We start from the raw sequence: 13,029 nt of genomic DNA on the forward strand, positions 1-13,029 counted from the left end.
AGTTACTGCAAGGCCCGTCAAGGCTGAAAACAGCACTTAACCCTCCGTTTGTGAGCTTTGAGATACCCGTTAACTTAAGTTAACATCTCGTTAAGTGCTAAGACCGCGTTATGTCTGTAACAGAGCTCTGTGAATATGGGCCACACTGCCTTAAGATGGTTACTGCCCATTAACGTGAATGTGGTGTCATGTGTTTAATGGCTTAGTAAGGTGGCACCACATGTTCTGTTTATGCACACTGCTTTGAATCTGAATCCGGTGATACAATACAAGGAGAAGTCACCTCAATTGTGCCTTGTTTGGAACTATATGTGCGCAAATCCTTGTAGTTACTGACGTTTGTTTGTAACGTACGTTTCGAGGGTTCTGCCACACAAACAGGTCCATGTACTGTAGGTAGATACATCAATTTGCAAAGGGTTGAGTACTCATATACAGCCACTGTACACCTTGCAGCCCATGTATGTTTGGCTTTATTTATATAGCACCCACGGTGTACTCAACGCTTTACAAAAGAGACAATACAGTACAGGAAAATATACTGTAATACAGTAATTACAACAGTGATTAAAGTGATGTGTTTGTGTGATCTAATATGGTATATACTGTAATCATGACTATATTAAATATGGGTGTACAATAATGTTTATCTATACATATTTCTATAATAATAATTAATAACTTGTAGAAATGTACAAAGAAAATAAATGAATGAAGGACACTATAAATAATGAAAAAACTAAAAAAAAATTTAAAAAAAAACCTCAGTCATCCATATTATAGCAATAATTGCATTAGCGGTATGTACAGTAACGTGTCTTTAACGCATGCGCGTTAATTAACGCAAGTTCAAGTTTTGCCAGCGATCATGCACATTGTATTAGTTAACGCATCTCTGCTCCACGAAAATCCCCATTACTAGTGCTGCTACTTTTATTAACAAACTTAATTTTTACATATCATTAGCATTTACATATCATTAACTTAAGAAAAATAACATCCGTTATCAAATTAGGTAACGGTCGTTATTAGAGAGAACTTGACTGACGTCTGAGGATCTACCGCATAAGGTTTATCCACACCTTATCTACTGGAAAAAGAGGAAAACGCAAGTGATACAAACATTTCACTATGCATGCATAATGTATCCATAACTTACCTTACTGTTCTTTTACCTAGTAAACCGGAAAACAGATATAATATTAGTTGCATAAAATTTTAGATATGATATCATATCTCCACCATCATCTTAAAATAAACACACAAATGTGATATATCATTCTCCCACCAATTTCATGTACATTTATGTATATACAGAGACTGAATCAAATGCCAAGTAATATACCCGGAACAGAAACTAATGTTACCTTGTTAGGTAGCTTTGCCCTTTGACCGCCGGTCAATTTACATCCTTGGGGAATATATATATATATATATATATATATAGATGTAGAGGTGCAGCGCACAGCGATAAACTGGATCCACGGGACAGCAGCAGTATAATGAAAATAAAAGTTCTTTATTGAGAAGTCATGGTGCAGACAGGTATGGGTGCAGGAAAAAACCTCTGTCTCTAACGCGTTTCACGCCTTGCTGGCGCTTCGTCGGAGAGTACAGTGTGGTGTGCTGTGGTTGCCCTCTTATAGAGATCCCAATTATCATAATTTGAGACCTCCGTGTAAAATTTGTAAACCGGAAGTGACGCGACTCACTTGGTATGCCATGACTACATATTTATTATGTAAACAAATCATTGTCATGGGCATCATAGCGATATGTCATTTCCGGTTTAAAAATATGTGCCATAGCGACACGTCATTTCCGGTTTAGTATACACCTAAATACGGATAGATTTGGCTTTGCTTTACCTCCACACTCCCAGATAACCCCTCCCCATGAGGTTAGAAGACGCGCTATCTAATACCATACCCAGCCGGCAAATAACAGTGACTCGCATATCGCGATACGTCACTTCCGGTATACCAAGTGAGTCGCGTCACTTCCGGTTTACAAATTTTACACGGAGGTCTCAAATTATGATAATTGGGATCTCTATAAGAGGGCAACCACAGCACACCACACTGTACTCTCCGACGAAGCGCCAGCAAGGCGTGAAACGCGTTAGAGACAGAGGTTTTTTCCTGCACCCATACCTGTCTGCACCATGACTTCTCAATAAAGAACTTTTATTTTCATTATACTGCTGCTGTCCCGTGGATCCAGTTTATCGCTGTGCGCTGCACCTCTACATCTGTGGCTACCCGAATCATTTCTACCAGCAGGAGCACGCTTTCCAGAAGGCACAATGGGCAAGGTCACGTGAGTTGTACCTTTAAACAGTACATAGAGGTATTTTATTGGTGTGTTTATACAAGTGTCAGTACCAGTCCACATTGGCAGTGAGGGGGTGGGGCTCATATATCTCCATCACCCACACTCACCAGGACATTTATTCAGGTCACAGACTACACACGCACCCATATATACCTCACTCAATTATATACCTTATACCCAGCCTATTCCCTTCAATCAAGAAATCATTGTTAATTACAGAGTATGTCACTTGAGCACTATATTTGAACATTGTTCTTCTACTTGGCACCTATATATATATATATATATATATATATACACATATTTATACTCACACACACAGTGGCGAGAAAAAGTTTGTAAACCACAATGATAATTACTGAAATTCCATGGTTTTTCTATGATACCCATCTTGAATCAAAACCAGTCTTTTCTAAAATATCCAATAGGGTTTATATTAACCAAGTCCATGTCTTTTGAAATAAAATGATGTATGAATTAGACAAATAATGACAATGACAAATAATGACAAAACAATGTCAACAAACAATGGTTTTAACAGCTAAATTAAAGGGGATAATTAGAATCAGCTGTTTAAATAATTAGGTAGATCTTCAGGTGTGAGTTTGGGAGACCTCACCCTATATAAAGGTCAGAAACGTTGTGAGTTTGATCTTTGCCATACTGGTGTGTGGAAACACGTAATGCCACTATCAAAATAAATCTCTGAGGATCTCAGAAAAGCAGTTATTGATGCTCATCAGTCTAGAAAGGGTTACAATACAATTTCTAAGGTTTTGGGGCTCCACCAATCCACTGTCAGGCAACTGGAGAAAGTTCAAGACCACAGTCACTATGCCCAGGAGCGGTCATCCTACCAAAATCTCTCCAAGAAGAAACTGACAAATCCTTCAGGAAGTCACAAAGAACCCCAGAGTAACATCCAAGGATCTGAAGGCCACTCTCGCCTTGGCTAATATGTGATCGTGACTCAACTATCAGAAAAAGACTGACGAGAATGGTACTACAATAGGAGGAAACCACGGCTCTCTAAAAGAACATTGCTCCAGTCTGAAGTTCGCCAAAGAGCACATACATGATCCACAACACTTCTGTAACAATGTTCTCTGGACGGACGAGTCAAAGGTAGAACTTTTTGGCCTCAATGAGAAACGTTATGTTTGGCGAAAAACTAAAACTGTGTTTGAACAGAAGAACCTCATTCCAACCATCAAGCATGGTGGTGGGAGTGTGATGGTTTGGGGCAGCTTTGCTTCCTTAGTACCTGAATGGCTTTTCAACATTGACACAACCATGAATTCTACATTGTATCCGAAGATTCTAGAGGAGCATGTCAGGCCATCCGTTTGTGAGATGAAGCTGATACGAAAGTGAATCATGCAGCAAGACAATGATCCTAAACATACAAGCAGATTTCAAAAGAATGACTGCAGAAGAAGAAACTCCGCATTTTAGAATGGCCTAGTCAAAGCCTGGATCTAAACCCAATCAAAATGTTGTGGCAGGACTTGATGCGAGCTGTCCATGCAAGGAAGCCCTCAAATGTCACTTAGTTGAAGCAGTTCTGTAAGGAGGAATGGGCCAAAAATCCTCAAAACCAATGTGAGACTGACCAGCAGTTACAGGAAACGCTTAGTTGGAGTTATTGCTGCTCAAGGGGGCGCCACCAGGTACTGAATCTAAAGGTTCACATACTTTTTCCACACATGGACATTGAATGTTTAATCATTTGTGGATAACTAAATGTTGAAAAAGTATCATATGTTTGTGTCATTTGTTTGATCAGGATATCTTTATCTATTATTACAACTTAGATTAAGATCTAATAAAGTATTAGGTTTGAAATATGTAAAACTCCTAAGTTGTTCACAAACTTTTTTTCGCCACAGTGTATATATCTATTGTCTGTATATACTTGTTTGTTCTAATTTTATGTATAATAGTCCTATTATATGGTATTACCATCTCAATTTTTGATTTCATGTTAATAAAATATTTAAAAAAAAATAGATGTCACTAGAGGAAATAATTCTTCTGTAATGTACACACACATAAACACACAACACATACACTTTTACATGAGTTATGCATTCTATAAAACGTTACCTTCTTATACAATCTCTTGGAAACAGGACATAGTAAGTAACATAATTTAATGTTGCCTTTCTGCATCCACATAGGAATCCAGCTCCTTAGTGAATTATTTATTTTTCAAGTGAAATCAAGTTTTCTTTGCACCCTGCACCCCCATCCTCAATATGTTACTGAGTATCACAACCTCGAATCCCCGACAATCAATTTAAGGACTGATAAAAACATACCGTTCTTCAGCCGTCGTCTGATAAGCCAAATGGCTAATGCAAGCATTGCCACACTTCCCACTGCGGCCCCACCAATTATTACAGCTGCTTTAAGATGGTTATGTTGTGGGTGTTGAAACGTAAACTGACCTGACAAAGAAAAGGAGGTGAACAAAGTGGAGGTATTTGTATGGCACTGAGCAGAACGCGCTGGTCACTAGAAATGTACAAGCTACAAACAATTTAGATTTTTTCAAATATTAGTAGGCAAAAAAGAAAGGTTTCCAAAAATAGACAACAAGATCAAAATAATTACAGAATATTGGTAAACCTCTTATAGATGATAGCATTTTCCCTCACAGTATAAAAGGCTATTTCAGAGCTGTTAATTGCTTCCCTGATAGCTTGAGTGTTAAATACTTTTGTAATTAATAAAGGATTGTTTGATCTCTCCCTCTCTGTCTAATACATACAGGTTTCAGCCTTCCTTTACCAAAATAACTTGTATTATTCTTTAGGTCACTTTAGAGAATGAGAGGCATAGTTGAAAGTTAGCCAAGGGGCGGCACGTCCACATGGATGCTGGACAATTGGTGAGTATTTGTCAACTACCTATTGGTTGCTGGTGCCACTCGGCAGTTGCTGATTGGTAGGAGGAGTGTGTGTTGGAAACTGGCCATTGGTCAGTGTGCGGGCCTGCGAGGATTTTTTGTTAAGTTTTAATTGGGGCTTTCAGTTAATTTTAGCAATCAGAAAATCCCCCCCCCCCCTTCCTCTATCACTTTTGTTTTCTTTATTGTTATATGCGCTGTTCTATTGTTTTAATTATATTTGTTTTGCAGGTTGTGTCATTAATTGTTGTTTATATTATTGTATTATATTTTCATGAGTATGTTGTTTGTTAAATTATAACGGTGTTATTCAATATTGCTGTCCGATGCTAGAAGGCTCAGCTGGGTTAAAAAGCTATAGTTGTTACAACAGTGTGGCCGGAAGGTGGGATACATATGGAGGTTTACAATATTTATTGATTAGTAAATTGGATGCTGCAGCTACTGCAAGTTATCCGTGTCAATGACTTTAGTATTAAATGGTTTATTCATGCATCCTGAGATTGATTTGGGGATCACTTAATTAAAAACAATACTGGAAAAGTGTTTGGACCCTTGATAACATGTTGAAATAATATTCAGGAGTAACAAGGCGCAGTTTGCCTCTTTCAGATATACCTGAGAATGTTTCACACAATTCAGGCAATCGCCATTTGATAAAACATGAGATCACACAGCTACAGCTCAATCCCGTTATAACGCGATCCGTTACAGTGCGAATCCGCTTATAATGCGATGCCAGCGTGGCTCCCAATTTTCATATATATGAATACTTTACAACACGATTATTGGTGTCTAAAATACTTTATTGAACAATGCATACAATTGTACATTATTTCTAACGCGATCTGCTTATAACGCGGTGTAATTATTTGGACCCCAAGCACAGCGTTATAGGGGGGTTGTGCTGTATCTTTATCACCAATGAGACTTTGGTTTTTAGCATTAATATTGTAGACAGAAGTTCTCTATCTACAGCAGTGAACCTCGTCAAGGAGGACCGTGGAGCTCGTCAAGTTTGCATGGGAGTCCCAGTTGACTTGGTCATTTCATTGTTGATTTTGCAATGCCATTGGACGGATGATATAAAAAACAGTGACCATCAAGAAGTCAATGAATGTTTGGTCATGGAAAGACTAAATTTTAACATACAACACGCACACACATATATATATATTACACACACACATAGATCCCCTGGGGGACCTAAACATCTATATGCAGTGGCGGATTTCCCATTAGGGCCGGGCCTAGGGCGGCAACAATTTGGGGCGGCAACAATTTGGGGCGGCAACAATTTGGGGCGGCAAAAATGTCCGTCCCCATATACATTTACCGCGCTGTCGGGCCTATCGGGCCTGATGGGAAGGCATTAGCTGTGGCGGCGCCTTCTTGCTTCCGCCCTGCTTTCCCTTTTAGGATCGCAGCGTCAAACGACGCCGCCGACGTCACAAATATGACGCAGCGATTCAGATGGAGAAGGGTGGCAGCACGGAGGCGGCCGCCACTGTAAGTGCCTAGGGGCGGCGAATTTTCAAATTTTCAATATGTAATGTGCAGATCCAGTAAAATACTATTTGCTTCGCTGCCAAGTCTCTGAGTGCTGTCCTGTTCTATTTTATATTCTACAACTTTACCTGACCAGGCACCAGGGCAAATCGCCCTCATCTACCTGGAGTGCCCTGTCTCTTTACTCTTACGGGAAGAGAGGCCTGCGACCGCAGTACCTGGAAAATCATTGGGGAGGCCTTCATCCATAAGTGGATCGACAACAGGTGAAGATTATGAGATACTCACATACACACACATACAGTGTATATATATATATATACACACACACACACACACACACACACACACACACACACACACACACACACACACACACACACACACACACACTGTTCAAGGCACTGTCCTTGTCTATGCTCTGAACCTCCTCTCAGGTGAAAAAGAATTAGTGAAAGCCAGGTGTATAGCATTTCTTTAGATTTATTCTCTGCAGGGTGCTGTCAGTTGACAAGAAATACAGCATTTCAATATGAGAAACATTGTGATACATCTAATGATGTACAGGTTTCTATAGTCTGGTGCTACACTGGTGAGAGCAGACTTACCTTCACATTGAGGGATGCTTTCCGACCATTCTCCAGATGCCTGACACATAATTTGATTAGGAATATTATATATCCATCCTTCATTACAGTCAAATTCACAGACAGTGCCAAAGCTAAAGTTCCCATAGGGATGAGTACAGTTCATGGAACCTTGTTCTGCGACTTCTAGAGGTTCACACTGCACCACTGTGGAGAGGAGAAGGAGATATGAGCTATACATTCTTGGCAGGTGAAAGGTGTATGCTGTTCACTGCTTTCTATATTTTCTCCTATTTAGATTGTATTCAGTCTCACACAAATTCAATTTCAGTGGTTCTAGTAATATTGTTTCATACTTTTCCCCTATCTTGTTATTTCCATCAGTTGAACTAAAATTGTTAATTATTTTGTGATATCACAATTATAGATCTGTGACATTTTCACCAATCTTTGTGAACCATGCTACTGTATATTTGCCATTTTGCTCAGCAAAGAAAGAACACTAATCAGAAAACATGATGCAGCTATTTGTTTTGATACTTGACCTCATAGCCGTACAAATGTCCATATTTGGGGAGATACATACATTCACAAGCTGGGCTGGATTCTGTCCATTGACCTGTAGCTCCACATTCAGCTGCACTTGAGCCATGTAATATCCATCCTTCTGAACATCTAAACATGCAAGATGAGCCATAGCTGTAGTTGGCCCATGGATGGTAACACTCAATTGAGCCATGATGAGGAGCTCCGAGAACATCACACTTTGTTGCTAAAAATGATAAAGTAGAGATAATTAGTATTATGGGCCTGTCACAATAGCTATTCTACAGTAGGTCATTTCATCCCCAGCCTTCTGAACATCTAAATGTTGGTGCCACTCGGCAGTTGCTGATTGGTTGGAGAAGTGTGTGTTGGAAACTGGCCATTGGTCAGTGTGCGGCCGCCTGCAATAATTATTTGTTAAGTTTTAATTGGGGCTTTCAGTTAATTTTAGTAAAAAGGAAATCCCTCCCCCCCCCCCCACCTTCCCCTATCACTTTTGTTTTCTTTATTGTTGTATGCTCTGTTCTATTGTTATAATTATATTTGTTTTACAGGTTGTCGTTAATTGTTGTTTATATATAATAAAAATATATGGCTGCCACAACGCTATTTTCATGTGTATGTTGTTTGTTAAATTATAACAGTGTTATTCAATATTGCTGCCCGATGCTAGAAGGCTCAGCTGGGTTAAAAAGCTATAGTTGTTACTACAGTTTGGCCGGAAGGTGGGATACATATGGAGGTTTACAATATTTATTGATTATTAAAATGGATGCTGCAGCTACAGTATTGCAAGTTATCCGTGTCAATGACTTTAGTATTAAATGGTTTATTCATGCATCCTGAGATTGATTTGGGGATCACTTAATTAAAAACAATACCTGTGAAGTGTTTGGACCCTTGATAACATGTTGAAATAATATTCAGGAGTAACATGGCGCAGTTTGCCTCTTTCAGATTTACCTGAGAATGTTTCACACAATTCAGGCAATCGCTATTTGATAAAACATGAGATCACACAGGTACTGTATCTTTATCACCAATGAGCCTTTGTTTTTTAGCATTAATATTGTAGACAGAAGTTCTCTATTTACAGCAGTGGACCTCGTCAAGGAGGCCCGTGGAACTCGTCAAGTTTGCAGGGGAGTCCCAGTTGATTTGGTCATTTCATTGTTGATTTTGCAATGCCATTGGACGGATGATATAAAAAAACAGTGACCATCAAGAAGTCAATGAATGTATGGTCATGGAAAGACTGACTTTTAACATACAACACACACACACACATATATATATATATATTGCACACACAGATCCCCTGGGGGCCCCAAACATCTATATGCAGTGGTGGATTTCCAATTAGGCTCAGGCCTAGGGTGGCAACAATTTGGGGCGGCAAAAATGTCCGCCCCCATATACATTTGCCGTGCTGTCGGGCCTATCGGGCCTGACTGGAAGGCATTAGCTGTGGCGGCGCCTCCTTGCTGCCGCCTTCCTTCCCCTTTAGGATCGCAGCGTCAAATGACGTCGTCGACGTCACAAATATGACGCAGCGATTCAGATGGAGAAGGAGGGTGGCAGCACGGAGGCGGCCGCCACTGCAAAGTGCCTAGGGGCGGCAAATTTTTAAATTTTCAATATGTAATGTGCAGATCCAGTAAAATACTATTTGCTTCGCTGCCAAGTCTCTGAGTGCTGTCCTGTTCTATTTTATATTCTACAACTTTACCTGACCAGGCACCTGGGCAAATCGCCCTCATCTACCTGGAGTACCCTGTCTCTTTACTCTAACGAGAAGAGAGGCCTGCGACCGCAATACCTGGAAAATCATTGGGGAGGCCTTCATCCATAAGTGGATCGACAACAGGTGAAGATTATGAGATACTCACATACACACACACACAAACACACATACAGTGTATATACACACACACACACACACACACACACACACACACACACACACACACAAACACACTGTTCAAGGCACTGTCCTTGTCTATGCTCTAAACCTCCTCTCAGGTGAAAAAGAATTAGTGAAAGCCAGGTGTATAGCATTTCTTTAGATTTATTCTCTGCAGGGTGCTGTCAGTTGACAAGAAATACAGCATTTCAATATGAAAAAACATTGTGATACATCTAATGATGTACAGGTTTCTATAGTCTGGTGCTACACTGGTGAGAGCAGACTTACCTTCACATTGAGGGATGCTTTCAGACCATTCTCCAGATGCCTGGCACATAATTTGATTAGGAATATTATATATCCATCCTTCATTACAGTCAAATTCACAGACAGTGCCAAAGCTAAAGTTCCCATAGGGATGAGTACAGTTCATGGAACCTTGTTCTGCGGCTTCTAGAGGTTCACACTGCACCACTGTGGAGAGGAGAAAGAGATATGAGCTATACATTCTTGGCAGGTGAAAGGTGTATGCTGTTCACTGCTTTCTATATTTTCTCCTATTTAAATTGTATTCAGTCTCACACAAATTCAATTTCAGTGGTTCTACTAATATTGTTTCATACTTTTCCCCTATCTTGTTATTTCCATCAGTTGAACTAAAATTGTTAATTATTTTGTGATATCACAATTATAGATCTGTGACATTTTCACCAATCTTTGTGAACCATGCTACTGTAGATTTGCCGTTTTGTTCAGCAATGAAAGAATACTAATCAGAAAACATGATGCAGCTATTTGTTTTGATATATGACCTCATAGCCGTACAAATGTCCATATTTGGGGAGATACATACATTCACAAGCTGGGCTGGATTCGGTCCATTGACCTGTAGCTCCACATTCAGCTGCACTTGAGCCATGTAATATCCATCCTTCTGAACATCTAAACATGCAAGATGAGCCATAGCTGTAGTTGGCCCATGGATGGTAACACTCAATTGAGCCATGATGAGGAGCTCCGAGAACATCACACTTTGTTGCTAAAAATGATAAAGTAGAGATAATTAGTATTAATTAATTAATTAACTAGTAGTCCTGCCCGTTCTGCTCACTGTGGCCATTTTGGCCATTTTGGCCATTTTGGGTACTGGCAGTCTGCTTTATAAGGCTGCAGTTTCTATAGGGAGTCGCCGAGCAAAGTTCTACCTTTGCAACTCCTGTTGGTCTTTGCATTTACGCCTTACCCTCTTGCCTGTTTTAATTCCCTGTTGCTGACCCCGGACCGTGACCCCGACCTCGCTGCCTTCCGCCTGCCCTGACCTTCGCCTGTTTCCTGGACTTGGCAACTCTGCCACCAGCCCTGACCGCCTGTTCCCTGGACTTTGCAACTCTGCCGCTAACCCTGACCCCTACTTCCATACCGATTACGGATAATCTTACAGGACTCTGTCCCTGGGCTGTGGTCGGTTTATTTGCATGCCTACCTCAGCCCTGCGGGTCCGCCTCCTAATTAGAGATGAGCACCGTCACAGATACATACCTTCACATGCTGGGGTGGGGTTTGTCCATTGTCCCGAAGCTTCACATTCTGTTACATTGGAGCCATATAACACCCATCCTTCCGAGCATCCACATTTGCAAGCTGAGCCATAGCTGTAGTCAGCCCATGGATTGTAACACTCAATGGAGCCATTAAGAGGAGCTCTCAGAACCTCACACTTTGTCACTACAAGAAGATAGAATATTAGTGATTAGTATTATGACCTCATGGCAACCACAAAACTCTAGGTAATGTTATTCTTGCGATTTGTGACATATTCAAGTTGTGTGACACCTTAATATTATTAATCTAAGATCTGTGTACATATTCATGAATTAAAAATAAGTGTGTGAGTATGTCTTAGTTAAAAGTACTTAGTACTCTTTTATAAATGTTGATACAAATAACTGGAACGCCGAAGCCTGTATTTGTAATGTGAGCGATTTGCGTTTCCAGTTCACGTTTTTAGTCCTCCTAGCTGGCTGTACCAAAGCTAATACTCATAGATGTTACCCTGCCTATTAACATATTGACATGCCTAAGCCTTGTTGCTGCCTGGGCAGAACCCACCATAAGGCTACCCTTCTTCTCAAGCTTTCTGCTCTCCTTAGTATAGAGCTTCATCTTTGAGCCCTCTATATTATATTGTGGGTAATAGAGAAGCCGACGCTATCTACTTCTGTAAACTGCTTTCAAAAAAACTCTTTTCTATCTCGCCTATGTACACAGTGTGCCCTGCAGGTGTAAAACCGGTGTAAAAAAAAATGCTAACCAGACTTACCACAGAAAATTATTCCATTGAAAATGGAAAAACATTGGCATTCTGTTTCTTGGTTCTGTGCAATCACAGTGTGAGACATAAAAGAACACGATGAGGATTTGATAGAATTGAAGGTGTAAGAGTTTGGTTTTATTACTCCCTACTAACAGATTAGGTTTATAGAGAACCTACTCTTATGCCTATACTGGAGAATGAGGCTCTGGTGCCACAGTATTTTTACAGTTTGTTGCTGAATGGGAATGAGTGTGTTCACACGCCTATAATCTCATGAGGATCCTCATAAATACATTTTGAGCACCAGTATACACAACTTTTGAAGTTATGGTACTTTGGTAACTGACTACACTTTATATTGCTGGTAGATAAACTGTACATGATGTGCCTATGTATAAATAAATTAGTTAAATTAAAGTAGATTGTAGAGGTCCTGAAAAGAGGTCCTGCACAATTTCATCTACAGAATGACGAACCTTCTGCCTTGAGAAAGCACTTCAGTGTGAAATAGCTGTTGGCTTTTACAACTACTGTACTCCACGCTCCCTCCTAATGACAACAACTTTTTATGGACTTCTATTGTAGGTCTCATATTTATGGACTTTGTTTCCGGATTGGATTGCTTTAATGAGGTAACAATTCATGTGAATTGGACTTTTGCGCTGTTCTATCTCTCCTAGTTGTTATTCCTCGGGAAAAGGAAAATGTCCCACTTCTCATGTTTTTCTACACCTATAAAACAGCTTCAAGGGAGAACTCACCATATTGACATTGTGTCCCATAGAAACCTTCCTCACAGCTACACGTATAGTTGTTAATTGTCTCAAGGCACTCTCCATGGCCACTGCATACTGTTTCATTGCAGGAAGCTGTTGAAGAAGAGAAAGGAAAGGGAATAATAGCCCTTAATCCTCTACTTGTT

General features: G+C 40.1%; 1 protein-coding gene across 1 annotated transcript in view; it reads right to left on the reverse strand.

Moving 5' to 3' along the window:
- LOC142503331 (sushi, von Willebrand factor type A, EGF and pentraxin domain-containing protein 1-like) overlaps positions 1-13,029 on the reverse strand; it is a 52,606-nt gene that overhangs the window by 7,704 nt on the left and 31,873 nt on the right. The window contains exons 23-30 of the mRNA XM_075615483.1: positions 12,869-12,976; positions 11,333-11,518; positions 10,647-10,832; positions 10,082-10,267; positions 7,928-8,113; positions 7,363-7,548; positions 4,656-4,784; positions 1,160-1,175 (exon numbers count right to left, since the gene is read on the reverse strand). Coding sequence (XP_075471598.1) covers positions 1,160-1,175; positions 4,656-4,784; positions 7,363-7,548; positions 7,928-8,113; positions 10,082-10,267; positions 10,647-10,832; positions 11,333-11,518; positions 12,869-12,976 — 1,183 coding nt within the window. The remainder of the gene's footprint in view (positions 1-1,159; positions 1,176-4,655; positions 4,785-7,362; positions 7,549-7,927; positions 8,114-10,081; positions 10,268-10,646; positions 10,833-11,332; positions 11,519-12,868; positions 12,977-13,029) is intronic.

Source organism: Ascaphus truei, chromosome 10 (assembly GCF_040206685.1).
Source record: "Ascaphus truei isolate aAscTru1 chromosome 10, aAscTru1.hap1, whole genome shotgun sequence".
Lineage (NCBI taxonomy): Eukaryota > Metazoa > Chordata > Amphibia > Anura > Ascaphidae > Ascaphus > Ascaphus truei.